Consider the following 20,900-nt stretch of genomic DNA (forward strand, 5'->3'; position numbering starts at 1 on the left):
TACAGACACAGGGAGAACACACCACACTCCTCACAAACAGTCACCCGGAGGAAACCCACACAGACACAGGGAGAACACACCACACTCCTCACAGACAGTCACCCGGAGGAAACCCACGCAGACACGGGGAGAACACACCACATTCCTCACAGACAGTCACCTGGAGGAAACCCACGCAGACACAGGGAGAACACACCACACTCCTCACAGACAGTCACCCGGAGGAAACCCACACAGACACAGGGAGAACACACCACACTCCTCACAGACAGTCACCCGGAGGAAACCCACGCAGACACAGGGAGAACACACCACACTCCTCACAGACAGTCACCCGGAGGAAACCCACGCAGACACAGAGAGAACACACCACACTCCTCACTGACAGTCACCCGGAGGAAACCCACGCAGACACAGGGAGAACACACCACACTACTCACAGACAGTCACCCGGAGGAAACCCACGCAGACACAGAGAGAACACACCACACTCCTCACTGACAGTCACCCGGAGGAAACCCACGCAGACACAGGGAGAACACACCACACTCCTCACAGACAGTCACCCGGAGCGGGACTCGAATCCACAACCTCTAGGACCCTGGAGCTGTGACAGAGGCGCTACCTGCTGCTCCACGGTTTCGCCCCTACTTTAACTTCACTACATCTCAAAGTCAAATATCTCACTTTTTACTCTGCTACATTCAGAGAAATTTTTCGTTACTTCTGTCTCGTGCGGTGAATAAAAAATGTTACCTTTAAAAGTAAAAAAGAGCGTAATGCACCAATCAAGTTACAGCGCTGTGTTAAAGAGACTGGGCCCAGACAGAGCTCCTCTCCGGGTCAGTGTCAGTGCGGCAGCGTCCAGCGCCAGCGGGAGAGAGCGTGTGACACAAGGACGGAGGAGAATCTGAACCTGGCCTCGTCACACACCTTCTCTGTGAAATTATACTGAACTCTGATGTTTATTATTATTATTATTATAATCTTCACGAAGGGTCCACAGGCCGTAACTCCACAGCAGCTGGGCTCTACCTGATGGACACAGTGTGCCTCAGTGCTTTATTCTTTATCATTAATGACACTGTAGTGAAATGTTGCTGAAACAGAGAGACGTTAGAGCCGTGACGAATCCTCATACTTTCACTCGTTTAAATCTAAACCAAGGGCTTTCACTGCAGTAGTGTTTTACCTTGGGTCTCTGTCCTTTAACTCGGTACAGGATCTGTGCACTTCATCCACCACTGAGTTTCCTACACCTCCTCCAAACGTTACATAGTGCAGAGAGAGAGATGTCGAATGCATGGATATACAGTACTTGAACACACACACACACTCACAAACACACACACTCAACCATGACATTCATACACAAAGCCAAGTATCAATATAGACTCCACCTACAACACACTATTCACACACACACAGTTTGATTCACACACATTCATTCATACACCTACAGAATCTGCATACACACTTAATGTATTCACACACACACACACACAAGCAATCGAGCAGTCGCACATATTCTCTCCAATACATCGTCGCCAAGCACACGCCCTCTATATTTTTCAGGCTCCATCCCTTTTTCTTTTATCTTTCCTTTCCCTACATCTTCCTAAGTCTCCAGACTCATCCCACCACCCTCTTTTCTTTGTCCTTTTTCGCCTTGCCTCTTTATTCCCCCTCTCTCCTGTTAGTCCTACCTCAGCTCTCTAATCATAATGAAAATGGATGTTTCTGACACACACCTATAGACGTGTGAAAACACACACACACACACACACACACACACAGGTTGGCTGTCTGCAAGGATTGGTTGAGCTAAGGGATGATGTAATCTTTGCCAATACTTTGGTGCCCCCCCTCCCATTCAGATCAATGATGTCATAACGTGTGTGTGTGAGTGTGTGAGAGAGAGGAGAGTACGCTTACAGAATGTCAATGTCTTGGGGTGCCCTCTGGTGGAAGGAACATACTGTTACACGCTGCAGCAGACACTGTAACTCAGTCAGTGCAGGAGTGTATTATGGAGTCTATGTAACTTACAAATATAAAACTACAATAGAAAGTGGCAGAGTTGTGCTGTCTACCAAAGTACCCTCAGTTAATACCACACTGCCCTGAGTGTTACCCCCGAGTGATGGTTTGGCGGTCTCCTTTCAGTCACAGATTTTTATTAAGCCCCATCCTTGGTCTGAAAGGAGCAATGACACCTAGTGTCCTGGATGTGTGTTACTAGGTGTACACTTACCTTTTAGAGAGCTTTATGTGTAATGTATTATAGGAATTAAACATTCTCCCAAACATTTGTCATTAAAGGATAATAAGTGTGTGTGTGTGTAAATATATATATTATTTATATATAAATAATAATGGGCGGCACGGTGGTGTAGCAGGTCGTGTCGCAGTCACACAGCTCCAAGGACCTGGAGGTTGTGGGTTCGATTCCCCGCTCCGACAGACAGTCACCCGGAGGAAACCCACGCAGACACAGAGAGAACACACCACACTCCTCACAGACAGTCACCCGGAGGAAACCCACGCAGACACAGAGAGAACACACCACACTCCTCACAGACAGTCACCCGGAAGAAACCCACGCAGACACAGGGAGAACACACCACACTCCTCACAGACAGTCACCCGGAAGAAACCCACGCAGACACAGAGAGAACACACCACACTCCTCACAGACAGTCACCCGGAGGAAACCCACGCAGACACAGAGAGAACACACCACACTCCTCACAGACAGTCACCCGGAGGAAACCCACGCAGACACAGAGAACACACCACACTCCTCACAGACAGTCACCCGGAGGAAACCCACGCAGACACAGGGAGAACACACCACACTCCTCACAGACAGTCACCCGGAGGAAACCCACGCAGACACAGAGAGAACACACCACACTCCTCACAGACAGTCACCCGGAGGAAACCCACGCAGACACAGAGAGAACACACCACACTCCTCACAGACAGTCACCCGGAGGAAACCCACGCAGACACAGAGAGAACACACCACACTCCTCACAGACAGTCATCTGGAGGAAACCCACGCAGACACAGGGAGAACACACCACACTCCTCACAGACAGTCACCCGGAGGAAACCCACGCAGACACAGAGAGAACACACCACCGCCCTGAACTGGATAAGGGTTACAGACACTGAGTGGATGAATGAACATATCCAGAGGCTACAAATTATTATGCGTCTTCATCTCATGTGAATTACATAGGAAATGTTAATAATAAATGCTTGAATTCATAAATATTTTTTGCTACATTTTAGTGGTAGAATATATGAATGGACTTGGTTTTCTGGCTTCCTCAGGAATCCTGCTGTTTGATACACTCCCCTGACCTCTTTGACAGTATCTGTGTGTGTGTGTGTGTGTGTGTGTATTACATTTTTGCCTCATTACCTAATGTTGGAGATATTAACCTGTGTGTGTGTGTGTGTTTTACAGCCTGGCCTCGTTACCGAGTGTTGAGGATAGTGGATGTTGGTCAGTACAATCTGGAGATCTCCTCCGCTGAGCTGTCAGATGACTCTCTGTACGAGTGCCAGGCCACAGAAGCTGCTCTCCGCTCAAGAAGAGCCAAACTCACTGTCCTCAGTAAGAACACATTTTACACCCCCTCTGAGCCTGTTTGGGGCTGCTCCGCCCACCAGTGTGTTCCTGTGTAGGAGCTGATGCTAAGTTTAATGTGTAAAGGTAATGTGTGTGTGTTTCTGCCTTGTCTGTCTGTTTGTAGTTCCTCCTGATGATCCAGTGATAGAAGGCGCTCCAGAGATTCTCCTGATGGCTGGAGTCTCCTATAACCTCACCTGCACGTCCCGAGGAGCCAAACCTCTCTCCACTATAGAGTGGTACAAAGACGGAGTAATAGTGGACGGAGCCCATACTAGCACTGTGAGAACACACACACACACCCACACACACTATAAACGTTTTGTCCTCCCGTTTACACATCTCTCTCTCTGTGTGTGTCTGTCTCTCAGGAGGTGTTACCTGACAGGAAGCGCGTGACCACACGCAGTTTTCTGCCCATCCAGCCACTGGACACAGACACGGGACGCAATTTCACATGTGTGGCCACTAACCTGGCCGTGCCCCTGGGCAAACGGGCCACCATCACACTCAACGTCCACCGTGAGTCTCTGTCTGTGTGTGTGTGAGTCTCTTAAGCCATTTTCACGTATGAACTCTGGAATGTCGTAGTGGGTGAAGAGTGTGAAACGCGGTTTGGAGTTGGACTCCAGGCTGCACCAGAGCCAGAACAGCACGGGCTCGGCCCGTATGAATATCGGGTAATGTCGGGTAGTGACCCCACACTCGTGGTTCTGGGGTTTAAACAATTAGTCCTAGCTTGTTCATAAGAAACTGTCAAATAAATGACAGTCATACAGCTGTTGTTTTCAGAAAATAAAACTAAATTAGAGGTTCATTACATTAAATTACTTCTCTTTAGATCAGTCCTAATATCCAGTGATCAGTTACCACTGTGCTTTAGTGCTTTACCCTGTGAGACTGTGTGTGTGTGTGTGTGTGTGTGTCCACAGGCAGACTTGGAGCCTACTAGTTTTCTCAGGGGAGACCCCCATCATCATCATCACCCACACTCACACACTCATGTGAACACTGCTGAGCTCTGCTTTCTCTTTAATGCAGTGACAGAGGAACTGAAAGAATCTGTTATACATAGTTCATTAGGTTCAAACCCCACAGAAAAGCAGGAAATGAGAGACTAGGGCTACAGCGGCTTAAAGCCCAGGGAACTGCATCCTTTAGAGTGATAGATTCATTTATTCATTCATTATCTGTGACCCTTATCCAGTTCAGGGCGGCGGGGGTCCAGAGCCAAGGCAGGAACACACCCTGGAGGGGGCGCCAGTCTAGATTCCATCTAATATTCAGGGATACTTTGGAGTGGCGTTTGTGATTGAAACTTAATCATAAAATATCTGTGCAGAACATGTTCTTGAGGCTGAATGCCATCAAATCCTAACAGATTTGTTTCTATCTGTTTATGACCTTGATTTCAGAAAAAAGAACATTGCTCATCTCTCTCTTTTTCCCTCTTTTTTCTAGATGCTCCCACTGTGTTACTGTCAATTTCACCTCGTTCTGTTCTAGAAGGTGAAAGAGTAACATTTACCTGCCAAGCTACAGCCAACCCTCCAGTCATGGGCTACAGGTAGGAGCGTGTGTGTGAGGGAGTGAGAGAGAGAGAGAGAGAGAGAGAGAGGTGTTTGTGTGTGTTAGGTAGTGTGTGTGTGTGAGGGAGTGAGAGTGTGTCTGAGTGAGTGTGAGAGTGAGTGTGTGTGTGTGAGGGAGTGAGAGAGAGAGAGAGCGTGTGTGTGAGGGAGTGAGAGAGAGCGTGTGTGTCTGAGTGAGTGAGTGAGAGTGTGTCTGAGTGTGTGTGTGTGTGTGTTTTCTTTTGCTGTACTGACTTTGTCTCAATGCTGCATCATGTTTACTCACCAAAACTACTGGGTGTAATATAAGTACTACACAAGCAACACTAGTGCTGTGTTAATGATCATTTCAGTCAAGACTAAGGCTTGAAAAATTTAACATAAAAAATACGCAGCGTAAAATGATTCTGTCTCTGGAAATAACCTCAGACAAAGCTCTCACTGTGTGTGACCCTTATCCAGTTCAGGGTCGCGGTGGGTCCAGAGCCTACCTGGAATCACTGGACACAAGACAGGAACACACCCTGGAGGGGGCGCCAGTCCTTCACAGGACGACACACACTCACACCTGCGGACACTTTTGAGTCTCCAATCCACCTACCAACGTGTGTTTTTGGAGCGTGGGAGGAAACCGGAGCTTTATCAGAGTTATTGTTTTAAATACATAGAAAAAGGGCTGTTATTGCTGATGTTCTCAGACGACAGAAATCCACCTTTACAAGTCACCTACCAAGGCATGAGGGAGTCAGAGTTAGGGCTAAGGCCAGTATCAGTGATGAATAATTAAAGTGTGGAATACGTAAAAACACTTCAACTCATTTGATCCAGAAAGTTCCAGAAGCCAGAGCTGGGATCGTTGTGTGCAGAGCACTACACTGAATCCACACAACTGCAGTGACCTCGGCTTCAACCTCTCGCCATTTCACTGATCCTCAGCGTCTCCTCAGCACTGCTGCTCGAGCATGGTTTGTGTCACATGTGGTGACTGTGTGTGTGTGTGTGTTGCAGATGGGCCAAAGGTGGGGTGATCCTGGAGGGGGCGAGGGAGAGTGTGTTTGTGACGACAGCGGACCACTCCTTCTTCACCGAGCCTGTGTCCTGTCAGGTGTTTAATGCAGTGGGCAGCACCAACGTCAGCATTCTGGTGGACGTCCACTGTACGCATCCGTTTATATCAATCAGTTCATCCATTCACCCGTCTTTTCATCTCCTTGTCAATCCATCTGTTTATTCATTCATCCATCCTTTGATCAGTCTGCAGATCTGTTCATTCATCTGTCTGTTGATCTGTCCATAAATCCACACGTTTATCTGTGTTCATCTGTCTGTGGATTTTACTGTCAGTTCCTATCTGTTTATTTATCAGTTTATCCCTCCATTTCCTCACTACACATCTTTTCCTTCACTCCTGCTTCTGCTAAACATTCTCTCCCTTTCACTGTCTCACACACACACACACACACACACTCCTGTCTCTACATTGTTGACTGTATTTCCTCTTGCTTCTCTATGACTTTCCAGTCGGTCCAATCCTGGTGGTGGAGCCGAGGCCGGTGACAGTGGACGTAGACTCTGATGTCACTCTGAACTGTAAATGGGCTGGGAATCCTCCTCTGACTCTCACCTGGACAAAGAAAGGCTCCAGTATGGTGAGTGCCCTCATTACGTACTGAAGGCTTTTTATGGGTCAGTTTAGTTTTGGAAGAAAAAGAACTCTCACATTTCTACTATCCGTGTTTTTGTTCGGTGTGGGGGCCACGTTGGGGAGCGACTGTCTGGTTTCAGACTGAGGAATTAATGTGAACATATACAGCTCCTCGACCCACGCTGGAGAGAGTCTAATCACACTCAGAGGCATACGGATTTCACAAGGATCCCGTCTGTTAGCCACATTAGCATCTCAGCACAAACTACACTGTGATTTAGCTGCGTGTACAGTTGGTGCTACATCGGCTTACGCTGACTACTCTCACAACGGACAAAGTCAAAAAAGGCGGAGCAAAGGATCGAAGGCTAAAGATCAGACCACAAACACACGAGTGCAGAGGCCGAAAGCGAGGATCCTGAAGACAGTGGTTATGGAGCGGGTTAAAGGAGAGCGGCTGATGTAGGTGCTGATAGCATTTAGGTGTGAGTTAATGAGTTGTCATAGCAACAAGGTCAGCATCCTGGTGGTCAGGTAAGGGACTGCAGTTAGTAGAGGAAGACCTCTGAGGGCTGACAGTAGTTTTTTTTTTGGAAGTGGGTGGGGGGTGGGTGATATGCTACAGTTACAATGTTAAACACATTTTGAACTCAGGTGCATTGTGGGTGCATAGTATGGTCACTTCAACAAGAAAGCGTCCTGGAACTGAGAACCCCTGCTCTATATTTTTGTATACTATATATCTAATTGTAAATAACTCTCTCTCTGTTTCTCTCTCAGGTTCTGAGTAACAATAATCAGCTGTATTTGAAGTCAGTGAGTCAGGCAGATGCGGGGCAGTATGTGTGTAAAGCCATCGTGCCCAGGATCGGAGTTGGAGAGACGGAGGTTACGCTCACGGTGAATGGTTAGTACAATATTCTCTTACACACACACACTCACACATGTATAAATCTGTGTGGACAGGGCCAAAACAATCTAAAGGATCATTCAGGAGTGAAACCTCTGGCAGCTATAGGGACATCCTACAAACCTGTTCTGGGCGTGTCTCCTACTAATTAGATTACTGCTAATAGAATTAGAATCATGTTATTGGCCACTGAGCTGCACAGAGGCATTTGTTCTCCGCATTTAGCCCAATCCGTGCAGCGAAACACTCATTTACACACACAGTAGTGAACACTAGGGGGCAGTGAGCGGTGCCCGGAGCGGTGGACAGCCCTAACCTAGGAGCCCGGGGAGCAGTTGGGGGTTACACGCCCAGTTCCTCACCACCAGGCCACGGCTGCCCCCTCACTAATCCTCTTGCCCAACTGACAAGTCTTAAACAGCAGCTCCCTACGCAAATCTAATCCGGTCCGAATAGGGCTGAAGAACCAAAGCAAAGTGGTTAACAATAATTATTACTGATGTCCTGCCATTGCTCTGGTGTTCTGCAGGGCCACCGATCATCTCCAGTGACCCAGTCCAGTACGCCGTGAGGGGAGAGAAGGGGGAAATCAAATGCTACATCGCCAGCACCCCTCCACCTGATAAAATTGTGAGTAAACTCTCTCTCTCTCACACACACACACACACACACACACAAAGAGAGGAGGGGGGGGGGTATACTTCACCTTAAACCTGAGCATTGATCTAATTGTGAGGCATTTTCAGAAATCTCAATGAACAGAAAGAAGAGAGAGAATAATAACTAAGGAGAGGAGATGAATAGAACAGGAGACAAAGGATGGTCAGGAGAGAGAGAGAGAGGAACAGAAAGACAACTGAGAAGAAAGCGCTGTAGCTTTCAGAGCTGATCATCAGCAGCAGACACAAGGACATGACACACGTGTGAGAGCTTTTAACAACCTCAGCACTTTACTCTTTACTCAGCTACAACTGTCTACCCCTCTCTGTGTGTCTCTCTCTCATTCTGTCTATTGTCTCCCTCCTCTCCTCTGATTGCTGTGTGGATAATGAGACGTGACATCACAGAATAGCTCTTAATGCACGGAGAGGAGAAATGGATCATTCCTTTTGTTCTTCGCTCCTGTTCTCCTCCCCTGTTTTTTTCACCCTCCCTCTCTTTCCCTCTCCCTCTCTCTGTCTCTCCCTTCTCTCTCTCCCCTCTCTCCCTCTGGTGTAAGAGGGACATTAGCAGTGACAGAGCGAGCGTTGCATATTTAACCACTGTGTTGTTCATATTTCATCGTCAATCTGCTCCAGCTCACTTTAAACACACCACCCTTCTGCAGTCTTTAACACACACACACACACACACACACACCTTCAGGGGGCGGGGTACAGGGAGGGAGTGAGAAAGGTAAAAGGGAAGAAAGATAGAAAGAAAAACTAAAATGAAAAGTTAAGAGCAGAATAGATATTGAGGAACAAAATGAAAAAGGAGAAGAGAAATAGAGGGAGGGAGAGACTGAATGAAAATGAAGGAAAGACTAAAGAAGAGAATGAAGGAGAGAGTCTCTTTCAAAGATATTAAAGCTCTAAAACTATTCAGCACCACCTTGTGTACAAATAATAGCCCTGTTTTTTTCTTTTTTTTTTTACACTGGAGCTTCATAAACACATTAGACCCTTCCAGTGTGCAGCTGAAAACAGGAAACCATCTGAATCCTGTAACAGAAGTGGCCTTTGACTACAGTTGTGAACGTTGTCTTTAAATGTGTTAGTGATAACCTTGTGTGTGTGTAGGTGTGGGCGTGGAAGGAGAACGTGTGGGAGAAAGAAAGAGGCACTCTGCTGGAGAGGTATACGGTGGAGCAGAGTAAACCCGTGTCACAAGGTGGCGCTGTTCTCTCCACGCTCACCATCAACAACGTCATGGAGTCAGACTTCCAGTCCGCGTACAACTGCACTGCCTGGAACTTATTCGGCCCCGGGACCATGATCATCACCCTGGCGGAGACGGGTGAGTACACAGAGGGTGTGGTTTCAGACAGAAGCAGGGCTCACAGTGGAAACCCTTTTCCTCCATTAGGTCTCACACAAAGTATATAACAATTTAGTGAGAGCAGTGAGAAAAAGACCCCAAACGATGTCTCAGCGTCTTTACACTTACAGTTTCCCAGGAGACGCAGGTCAGTCCTGGCTCTGAGTGGAGTCCCTGGTGGCCTCAGTGCGGCTGGACAATTCAATAACAATCATATAATTAATAAGCACATGTTCAATATTTCAGTACGCATTATTTACAGCATCTGTCACTGACTGACGGTCATTAGAGGGCACTGTTGTCAGTTCACTGCCCTCAATTTTGAAGTTAGTTTAAAAACAAGAGACAAGAGGTGTATGTTTGTCCATAACCACAGACGTCATTAGACCGGTTTTAGGGGGCTGTAGCCCACACTAAATGTTATTTACCCCTCAATTCATTTTCAACAACGGTTCTCTCTCTGTCTCCATATTAATAATGTAATGAAACTTGGGGGCACTAGGACCTGGGGGAGCTGCTGCTGTTACTGCACGTCCCTTTGACACCGTGGGCTATGGGTCTGTACTGCGTTCTTTAGTGTCATTTCAAAACTATAATAAAGTAAAAACGTTAACCGATGCCTGTTATAATCTGTAATGAACCGAACTGAAAGCCGCTGAGGCACTAGAGGAAACAGCGTTATGTAGCAGAGGAAACCTGGTTATTGATGAAGGTGAAGGACCCAGTTAAAATGTCCCTGTGTTAAACTCTGCAGTGTTTAGAGACTGAGCTGATGTCTGTGTTCGCTATGAGGCCCTAGACACACCCCCCTCTCTATCTCTTTCTGTCTTTCTCTCCCTCTCCCTTTCTCTCTCTCGGTGGGATAGTCTCGTCCCCATCACACACTGTAACACTAGCAGATGCGAGTGTCTCTAGGCTGTTGTTAGAGAAATGGACAAACAGTTGTCTCCTCCAAACTCGCTGAGGTCTACATTAATGTTGTTTTGGCAGCAGTTTAAATAGGAGACTTTGCCTGGCGTCATGTCTCACAGGAAGGGTCTCATGTGTAAGTCTTCATTCTCTAACGGCCGTTAGCACCGTGACATTAACTCAGTCCTAATTTCACTGTTTCAGTTACAGGAGCTAACGGGAGACATCTGGGTCAAACGCTGCCTCCCTTTGTGAAGCATTTTCATAAAACATTCCCTGTTACATCTCTTACATAAACGCTGTACCTCCTACAGACATTTTTAAAGACTTCCTCCAACCCCCACGAGTGTAAGAGCGTCTGTGGTGATCTAAACGTGCGGCACGGTTTCTCTAATGGAATCTGCCACAGCAACAACTTCCTGTTTAGATCCCCACAGACAGGAAGAGTCTCTGAGTACCAACAGATGTATAAGACAAACCCTGATGAAGCTTTTAATTAGAAATAACCACTTTACCTCTGTCCCTCAGATATAGTGCCTGTGGGAATAATAGCCGGGGGAACGGTTGGCTCCTCCATGCTGCTGATCCTCTGTCTCCTCGCCCTGTCGTTCTACGTGTACCGCCAACGAAAAAGAAGTGAGTACTGTGTGTGTGTGTGTGAGAGAATTGTGAATAAAATTTAATGGATACACTGTTGCTGTATGAAACTGTAATGAGGAGTTTGTGCTGTGTGCAGGTCGTCGAGGGGTCGCGCTGAAGCCAGACATCAAGGTTGAGACGGTAAACAAAGAGACACACAGCCTGGAGGAGGACTCAGCCAGTGTCTCCACAGCAACCCGCATGGTGAGAGCAGTGTGTTCTCTGAGTGTGGCAGCAAGTGGACAGCTGTGTCTTTCTTTCTCAGTGCTGCACTGTATGTTTAAAGTAGTAATAAGGTTGATGTGGTCAGAGCTGCTGGGGTCACTCTAAAGGCAGATATCAGAGGTGAAAGGACAGCATTAGATACTTCACCTGTCCCTACATTGCCATAATACACAGTTCAGACAGTCCTCTTTAGAAAAGACTTCCACAATGCTGGAGATAATAAGATTCATCTGCTCACTGTGAGGAGTGTGGTGTGTTCTCTCTGTGTCTGCGTGGGTTTCCTCCGGGTGACTGTCTGTGAGGAGTGTGGTGTGTTCTCCCTGTGTCTGCGTGGGTTTCCTCCGGGTGACTGTCTGTGAGGAGTGTGGTGTGTTCTCCCTGTGTGTGTGTGGGTTTCCTCCCGGTGACTGTCTGTGAGGAGTGTGGTGTGTTCTCCCTGTGTTTGCGTGGGTTTCCTCCGGCTGACTGTCTGTGAGGAGTGTGGTGTGTTCTCTCTGTGTCTGTGTGGGTTTCCTCCAGGTGACTGTCTGTGAGGAGTGTGGTGTGTTCTCTCTGTGTCTGCGTGGGTTTCCTCCGGGTGACTGTCTGTGAGGAGTGTGGTGTGTTCTCTCTGTGTCTGCGTGGGTTTCCTCTGGGTGACTGTCTGTGAGGAGTGTGGTGTGTTCTCTCTGTGTCTGTGTGGGTTTCCTCCAGGTGACTGTCTATGAGGAGTGTGGTGTGTTCTCTCTGTGTCTGCGTGGGTTTCCTCCGGGTGACTGTCTGTGAGGAGTGTGGTGTGTTCTCTCTGTGTCTGCGTGGGTTTCCTCTGGGTGACTGTCTGTGAGGAGTGTGGTGTGTTCTCTCTGTGTCTGTGTGGGTTTCCTCCGGGTGACTGTCTGTGAGGAGTGTGGTGTGTTCTCCTTGTGTCGGCGTGGGTTTCCTCCAGGTGCTCCGGTTTCCACCCATGCTGGTAGGTGGATTGGAGACTCAAAAGTGTCCGTATTTGTGAGTTTGTGTTGCCCTGTGAAGGTCTGGTGCCCCCTCCAGGGTGTATTCCTACCTCACACCCAGTGATTCCGGGTAGGCTCCGGACCCACCGCCGTCCTTAACTGTATAAGGGTTACAGAGAGTGAATGAATTTTGTGTGCATTTACACGTCTCTAACAGAGCAGATAATTTTATTTGCAGAAAAAACAAACTTTATCAGAGATATGCATCCAGTTCGAGTTTGACCGACAAAGTCTGATAAAGAAGTTTTGTGTCTGAAATGATCTCTTTACAGCAGAAGGAGAAACATTAATACAGTTCAGTAGATGTTAATATAAACAATTGGTCAAAACCTGAACGAACGTAGGTGTGTGCTTCATGAAACTGTGTTTTAGAGGGTTATCTACTCGGGGGTATTAACATAACTCAGGTTTCTAGATGACTACGTAGGTAGCTATGGGAAGAGAGAGTACAGTGGGCGTTGCTCTGTGTGTGTGGGAACCCTATCTTCACATGAGGAAGCACGAGCTAGTCTCACCCTCCCAGCGAATGGTGTGACTGGAGGAGACCTTAAATAATGAGTGGGGAAACCTGACCTCAGTGAGCTCTGTAACGAAGGGTGTGTAGTAAAGACGGGTGTGTGCAAAGCTACCTTTCTATCTTTTCTTTCTTTTCTCTTCTTCTGCTGATCAACCTGATGTGGTATTTTCCTCTTCCCTCCCTCCTTCTCTCCCTCTCCTCTCTTTGTGTGTGTGTGTTCTTGTGGTGTGTTTTGATGGTTTAGTTTCTACCCTCTGTCTCCCTCTCTCCCTCCACTCAGCCTTTCAAAGACGACATGGACCTGAAGCAGGACGTCCGTAGTGAGACACAGGAGACAAAGGAGGAGTATGAGCTGAAGGTGAGGAACACACACACACTCTGACACATTAAGTTCCTCTGTAGATAATATTTATTTTTGTTTCCAAATAATGCTCATTGATTTAACTCAATACACTACAATGTCTCTTTGAGCTACATGCTGTATTTCCGCTGACATTGGTGTACTGCAGTAGGAGCCAGATCTCTGAAGATGTTCCTCTTTCTGAGTCCAACTTTCAGAGGTTTATCTGGAAAAGCCTTGAGTGCACAACACAGTGGTTCCCAGAGCTATTAAAGAGGGAGTGCAGCAAGGCAAAGGAATGAGGCCAGTCAGCAGTGTACTCCCCGCGTATGTTTAAACACACACACACTGTAACAGTACGAGTGGGGGTCACTGTGTTTAAGGTGTGTGTGTTGGTGTGAACTGCGGGGCTTTGTAACGGTACGAGTGGGGGTCGCTGTGTTTAAGGTGTGTGTGTTGGTGTGTAATGCGGGGCAGTGTAACGGTACGAGTGGGGGTCACAGTGTTTAAGGTGTGTGTGTGTGTGTTGGTGTGTACTGCAGGGCTTTGTAACGGTACGAGTGGGGGTCACTGTGTTTAAGGTGTGTGTGTGTTGGTGTGTAATGCGGGGCTTTGTAACGGTACGAGTGGGGGTCACTGTGTTTAAGGTGTGTGTGTGTTGGTGTGTACTGCGGGGCTTTGTAACGGTACGAGTGGGCGTCACTGTGTTTAAGGTGTGTGTGTGTGTTGGTGTGCACTGCGGGGCTTTAACGGTACGAGTGGGCGTCACTGTGTTTAAGATGTGTGTATGTTGGTGTGTACTGCGGGGCTTTGTAACGGTACGAGTGGGGGTCACTGTGTTTAAGGTGTGTGTGTGTTGGTGTGTACTGCGGGGCTTTGTAACGGTACGAGTGGGGGTCGCTGTGTTTAAGGTGTGTGTATGTTGGTGTGTAATGCGGGGCTTTGTAACGGTACGAGTGGGGGTCACTGTGTTTAAGTGTGTGTGTTGGTGTGCACTGCGGGGCTTTAACGGTACGAGTGGGGGTCACTGTGTTTAAGGTGTGTGTGTTGGTGTGTAATGCGGGGCTTTGTAACGGTACGAGTGGGCGTCACTGTTTTTAAGGTGTGTGTGTGTGTTGGTGTGTAATGAGGGGCTTTGTAACGGTACGAGTGGGGGTCACTGTGTTTAAGGTGTGTGTGTGTGTTGGTGTGTAATGAGGGGCTTTGTAACGGTACGAGTGGGGGTCACTGTGTTTAAGGTGTGTGTGTGTGTTGGTGTGTAATGAGGGGCTTTGTAACGGTACGAGTGGGGGTCACTGTGTTTAAGGTGTGTGTGTGTGTTGGTGTGTACTGCGGGGCTTTGTAACGGTACGAGTGGGCGTCACTGTGTTTAAGGTGTGTGTGTGTGTTGGTGTGTAATGAGGGGCTTTGTAACGGTATGAGTGGGCGTCACTGTGTTTAAGGTGTGTGTGTGTTGGTGTGTACTGCGGGGCTTTGTAACGGTACGAGTGGGCGTCACTGTTTTTAAGGTGTGTGTGTGTTGGTGTGTACTGCGGGGCTTTGTAACGGTACGAGTGGGGGTCACTGTGTTTAAGGTGTGTGTGTGTGTTGGTGTGTAATGAGGGGCTTTGTAACGGTATGAGTGGGCGTCACTGTGTTTAAGGTGTGTGTGTGTTGGTGTGTACTGCGGGGCTTTGTAACGGTACGAGTGGGCGTCACTGTGTTGGTGTGTACTGCGGGGCTTTAACGGTACGAGTGGGCGTCACTGTGTTTAAGGTGTGTGTGTTGGTGTGTACTGCGGGGCTTTGTAACGGTACGAGTGGGCGTCACTGTTTTTAAGGTGTGTGTGTGTTGGTGTGTACTGCGGGGCTTTAACGGTATGAGTGGGCGTCACTGTGTTTGAGGTGTGTGTGTGTGTGTGTTGGTGTGCACTGCGGGGCTTTAACGGTACGAGTGGGCGTCACTGTGTTTAAGGTGTGTGTGTGTGTTGGTGTGTAATGAGGGGCATTGTAACGGTACGAGTGGGGGTCACTGTGTTTAAGGTGTGTGTGTGTGTGTGTTGGTGTGTAATGAGGGGCTTTGTAACGGTACGAGTGGGCGTCACTTTGTTTAAGGTGTGTGTGTGTGTGTTGGTGTGTAATGAGGGGCTTTGTAACGGTACGAGTGGGCGTCACTTTGTTTAAGGTGTGTGTGTGTGTGTTGGTGTGTACTGCAGGGCTTTGTAACGGTACGAGTGGGGGTCACTGTGTTTAAGGTGTGTGTGTGTGTTGGTGTGTAATGAGGGGCTTTGTAACGGTACGAGTGGGGGTCACTGTGTTTAAGGTGTGTGTGTGTGTGTTGGTGTGTAATGAGGGGCTTTGTAATGGTACGAGTGGGCGTCACTTTGTTTAAGGTGTGTGTGTGTGTGTGTTGGTGTGTAATGCGGGGCTTTGTAACGGTACGAGTGGGGGTCACTGTGTTTAAGGTGTGTGTGTGTGTGTTGGTGTGTAATGAGGGGCTTTGTAACGGTACGAGTGGGCGTCACTTTGTTTAAGGTGTGTGTGTGTGTGTTGGTGTGTACTGTAGGGCTTTGTAACAATAACACACAGCTTAAACACAGTGACCCCCAATCGTACTGTTACAAAGCCCTGCAGCACACACCAACACACACACACCTTAAACACAGTGACCCCCACTCGTACCGTTACAAAGCCCCGCATTACACACCAACACACACACACACACCTTAAACACAGTGACCCCCACTCGTACCTTTACAAAGCCCCGCAGTGCACACCAACACACACACACCTTAAAAACAGTGACGCCCACTCGTACCGTTACAAAGCCCCGCAGTACACACCAACACACACACACCTTAAACACAGTGACCCCCACTCGTACCGTTACAAAGCCCCGCATTACACACCAACAAACACACACCTTAAACACAGCGACCCCCACTCGTACCGTTACAAAGCCCCGCAGTACATACCAACATACACACACCTTAAACACAGTGACCCCCACTCGTACCGTTACAAAGCCCCGCAGTACACACCAACATACACACACCTTAAACACAGTGACCCCCACTCGTACCGTTACAAAGCCCTGCAGTACACACCAACACACACACACCTTAAACACAGTGACCCCCACTCGTACCGTTACAAAGCCCCGCATTACACACCAACACACACACACACACACCTTAAACACAGTGACCCCCACTCGTACCTTTACAAAGCCCCGCAGTACACACCAACACACACACACCTTAAAAACAGTGACGCCCACTCGTACCGTTACAAAGCCCCGCAGTACACACCAACACACACACACCTTAAACACAGTGACCCCCACTCGTACCGTTACAAAGCCCCGCATTACACACCAACAAACACACACCTTAAACACAGCGACCCCCACTCGTACCGTTACAAAGCCCCGCAGTACACACCAACATACACACACCTTAAACACAGTGACCCCCACTCGTACCGTTACAAAGCCCCGCAGTACACACCAACATACACACACCTTAAACACAGTGACCCCCACTCGTACCGTTACAAAGCCCTGCAGTACACACCAACACACACACACCTTAAACACAGTGACCCCCACTCGTACCGTTACAAAGCCCCGCATTACACACCAACAAACACACACCTTAAACACAGCGACCCCCACTCGTACCGTTACAAAGCCCCGCAGTACACACCAACATACACACACCTTAAACACAGTGATGCCCACTCGTACCGTTACAAAGCCCCGCAGTACACACCAACACACACACACCTTAAACACAGTGACCCCCACTCGTACCGTTACAAAGCCCCGCATTACACACCAACAAACACACACCTTAAACACAGCGACCCCCACTCGTACCGTTACAAAGCCCCGCAGTACACACCAACACACACACCTTAAACACAGTGACCCTCACTCGTACCGTTGCAAAGCCCTGCAGTACACACCAACACACACACACACACCTTAAACACAGTGACCCCCACTCGTACCGTTAAAGCCCCACAGTACACACCAACACACACACACACACCTTAAACACAGTGACCCCCACTCGTACCGTTACAAAGCCCTGCAGTACACACCAACACACACACACACACCTTAAACAGTGACCCCCACTCGTACCGTTACAAAGCCCTGCAGTGCACACCAACACACACACACCTTAAACACAGCGACCCCCACTCGTACCGTTACACAGCCCTGCAGTACACACCAACACACACACACACACCTTAAACAGTGACCCCCACTCGTACCGTTACAAAGCCCTGCAGTGCACACCAACACACACACACCTTAAACACAGTGACCCCCACTCGTACCGTTACAAAGCCCCGCATTACACACCAACACACACGCATCTTAAACACAGTGACCCCCACTCGTACCTTTACAAAGCCCCGCATTACACACCAACACACACGCATCTTAAACACAGCGACCCCCACTCGTACCGTTACACAGCCCTGCAGTACACACCAACACACACACACACACCTTAAATAGTGACCCCCACTCGTACCGTTACAAAGCCCTGCAGTGCACACCAACACACACACACCTTAAACACAGTGACCCCCACTCGTACCGTTACAAAGCCCCGCATTACACACCAACACACACGCACCTTAAGCACAGTGACCCCCACTCGTACCGTTACAAAGCCCCGCAGTGCACACCAACACACACACACCTTAAAAACAGTGACGCCCACTCGTACCTTTACAAAGCCCTGCATTACACACCAACACACACGCATCTTAAACACAGCGACCCCCACTCGTACCGTTACACAGCCCTGCAGTACACACCAACACACACACACACACCTTAAATAGTGACCCCCACTCGTACCGTTACAAAGCCCTGCAGTGCACACCAACACACACACACCTTAAACACAGTGACCCCCACTCGTACCGTTACAAAGCCCCGCATTACACACCAACACACACACACCTTAAACACAGTGACCCCCACTCGTACCGTTACAAAGCCCCGCATTACACACCAACACACACGCACCTTAAGCACAGTGACCCCCACTCGTACCGTTACAAAGCCCCGCAGTGCACACCAACACACACACACCTTAAAAACAGTGACGCCCACTCGTACCGTTACAAAGCCCTGCAGTGCACACCAACACACACACACCTTAAAAACAGTGACCCCCACTCGTACCGTTACAAAGCCCCGCATTACACACCAACACACACGCACCTTAAGCACAGTGACCCCCACTCGTACCGTTACAAAGCCCCGCAGTGCAAACCAACACACACACACCTTAAAAACAGTGACGCCCACTCGTACCTTTACAAAGCCCTGCAGTGCACACCAACACACACACACCTTAAAAACAGTGACGCCCACTCGTACCGTTACAAAGCCCCGCATTACACACCAACACACACACCTTAAACACAGTGACCCCCACTCCTACCGTTACAAAGCCCCGCATTACACACCAACACACACACCTTAAACACAGTGACCCCCACTCGTACCGTTACAAAGCCCCGCATTACACACCAACAAACACACACCTTAAACACAGCGACCCCCACTCGTACCGTTACAAAGCCCCGCAGTACACACCAACACACACACACCTTAAACACAGTGACCCCCACTCGTACCGTTACAAAGCCCCGCAGTGCACACCAACACACACACACCTTAAAAACAGTGACGCCCACTCGTACCGTTACAAAGCCCCGCATTACACACCAACACACACACCTTAAACACAGTGACCCCCACTCCTACCGTTACAAAGCCCCGCAGTACACACCAACACACACACACCTTAAAAACAGTGACGCCCACTCGTACCGTTACAAAGCCCCGCATTACACACCAACACACACACCTTAAACACAGTGACCCCCACTCCTACCGTTACAAAGCCCCGCATTACACACCAACAAACACACACCTTAAACACAGCGACCCCCACTCGTACCGTTACAAAGCCCCGCATTACACACCAACAAACACACACCTTAAACACAGCGACCCCCACTCGTACCGTTACACAGCCCTGCAGTACACACCAACACACACACACACACCTTAAACAGTGACCCCCACTCGTACCGTTACAAAGCCCTGCAGTGCACACCAACACACACACACCTTAAACACAGTGACCCCCACTCGTACCGTTACAAAGCCCCGCATTACACACCAACACACACGCATCTTAAACACAGTGACCCCCACTCGTACCTTTACAAAGCCCCGCATTACACACCAACACACACGCATCTTAAACACAGCGACCCCCACTCGTACCGTTACACAGCCCTGCAGTACACACCAACACACACACACACACCTTAAATAGTGACCCCCACTCGTACCGTTACAAAGCCCTGCAGTGCACACCAACACACACACACCTTAAACACAGTGACCCCCACTCGTACCGTTACAAAGCCCCGCATTACACACCAACACACACGCACCTTAAGCACAGTGACCCCCACTCGTACCGTTACAAAGCCCCGCAGTGCACACCAACACACACACACCTTAAAAACAGTGACGCCCACTCGTACCTTTACAAAGCCCTGCATTACACACCAACACACACGCATCTTAAACACAGTGACCCCCACTCGTACCTTTACAAAGCCCCGCATTACACACCAACACACACGCATCTTAAACACAGCGACCCCCACTCGTACCGTTACACAGCCCTGCAGTACACACCAACACACACACACACACCTTAAATAGTGACCCCCACTCGTACCGTTACAAAGCCCTGCAGTGCACACCAACACACACACACCTTAAACACAGTGACCCCCACTCGTACCGTTACAAAGCCCCGCATTACACACCAACACACACACACCTTAAACACAGTGACCCCCACTCGTACCGTTACAAAGCCCCGCATTACACACCAACACACACGCACCTTAAGCACAGTGACCCCCACTCGTACCGTTACAAAGCCCCGCAGTGCACACCAACACACACACACCTTAAAAACAGTGACGCCCACTCGTACCGTTACAAAGCCCTGCAGTGCACACCAACACACACACACCTTAAAAACAGTGACCCCCACTCGTACCGTTACAAAGCCCCGCATTACACACCAACACACACGCACCTTAAGCACAGTGACCCCCACTCGTACCGTTACAAAGCCCCGCAGTGCACACCAACACACACACACCTTAAAAACAGTGACGCCCACTCGTACCTTTACAAAGCCCTGCAGTGCACACCAACACACACACACCTTAAAAACAGTGACGCCCACTCGTACCGTTACAAAGCCCCGCATTACACACCAACACACACACACCTTAAACACAGTGACCCCCACTCCTACCGTTACAAAGCCCCGCATTACACACCAACACACACACCTTAAACACAGTGACCCCCACTCGTACCGTTACAAAGCCCCGCATTACACACCAACAAACACACACCTTAAACACAGCGACCCCCACTCGTAC

At 48.9% G+C, this 20,900-nt stretch overlaps 1 protein-coding gene across 1 annotated transcript in view; it reads left to right on the forward strand.

Annotated features, from left to right (window-relative positions):
- The first annotated feature begins 779 nt into the window (after positions 1–779).
- Positions 780–20,900, forward strand: part of LOC136675499 (kin of IRRE-like protein 1) — an 89,588-nt gene continuing 69,467 nt past the window's right edge. Inside the window, exons 1-13 of the mRNA XM_066652047.1 lie at positions 780–885; positions 3,479–3,628; positions 3,768–3,925; positions 4,015–4,165; positions 5,105–5,210; positions 6,220–6,368; positions 6,733–6,860; positions 7,637–7,763; positions 8,296–8,396; positions 9,548–9,764; positions 11,223–11,330; positions 11,431–11,537; positions 13,309–13,422. Coding sequence (XP_066508144.1) covers positions 780–885; positions 3,479–3,628; positions 3,768–3,925; positions 4,015–4,165; positions 5,105–5,210; positions 6,220–6,368; positions 6,733–6,860; positions 7,637–7,763; positions 8,296–8,396; positions 9,548–9,764; positions 11,223–11,330; positions 11,431–11,537; positions 13,309–13,422 — 1,722 coding nt within the window. The remainder of the gene's footprint in view (positions 886–3,478; positions 3,629–3,767; positions 3,926–4,014; positions 4,166–5,104; positions 5,211–6,219; positions 6,369–6,732; positions 6,861–7,636; positions 7,764–8,295; positions 8,397–9,547; positions 9,765–11,222; positions 11,331–11,430; positions 11,538–13,308; positions 13,423–20,900) is intronic.

The sequence above is a fragment of the Hoplias malabaricus genome, chromosome X1 (genome assembly GCF_029633855.1).
Source record: "Hoplias malabaricus isolate fHopMal1 chromosome X1, fHopMal1.hap1, whole genome shotgun sequence".
NCBI lineage: Eukaryota > Metazoa > Chordata > Actinopteri > Characiformes > Erythrinidae > Hoplias > Hoplias malabaricus.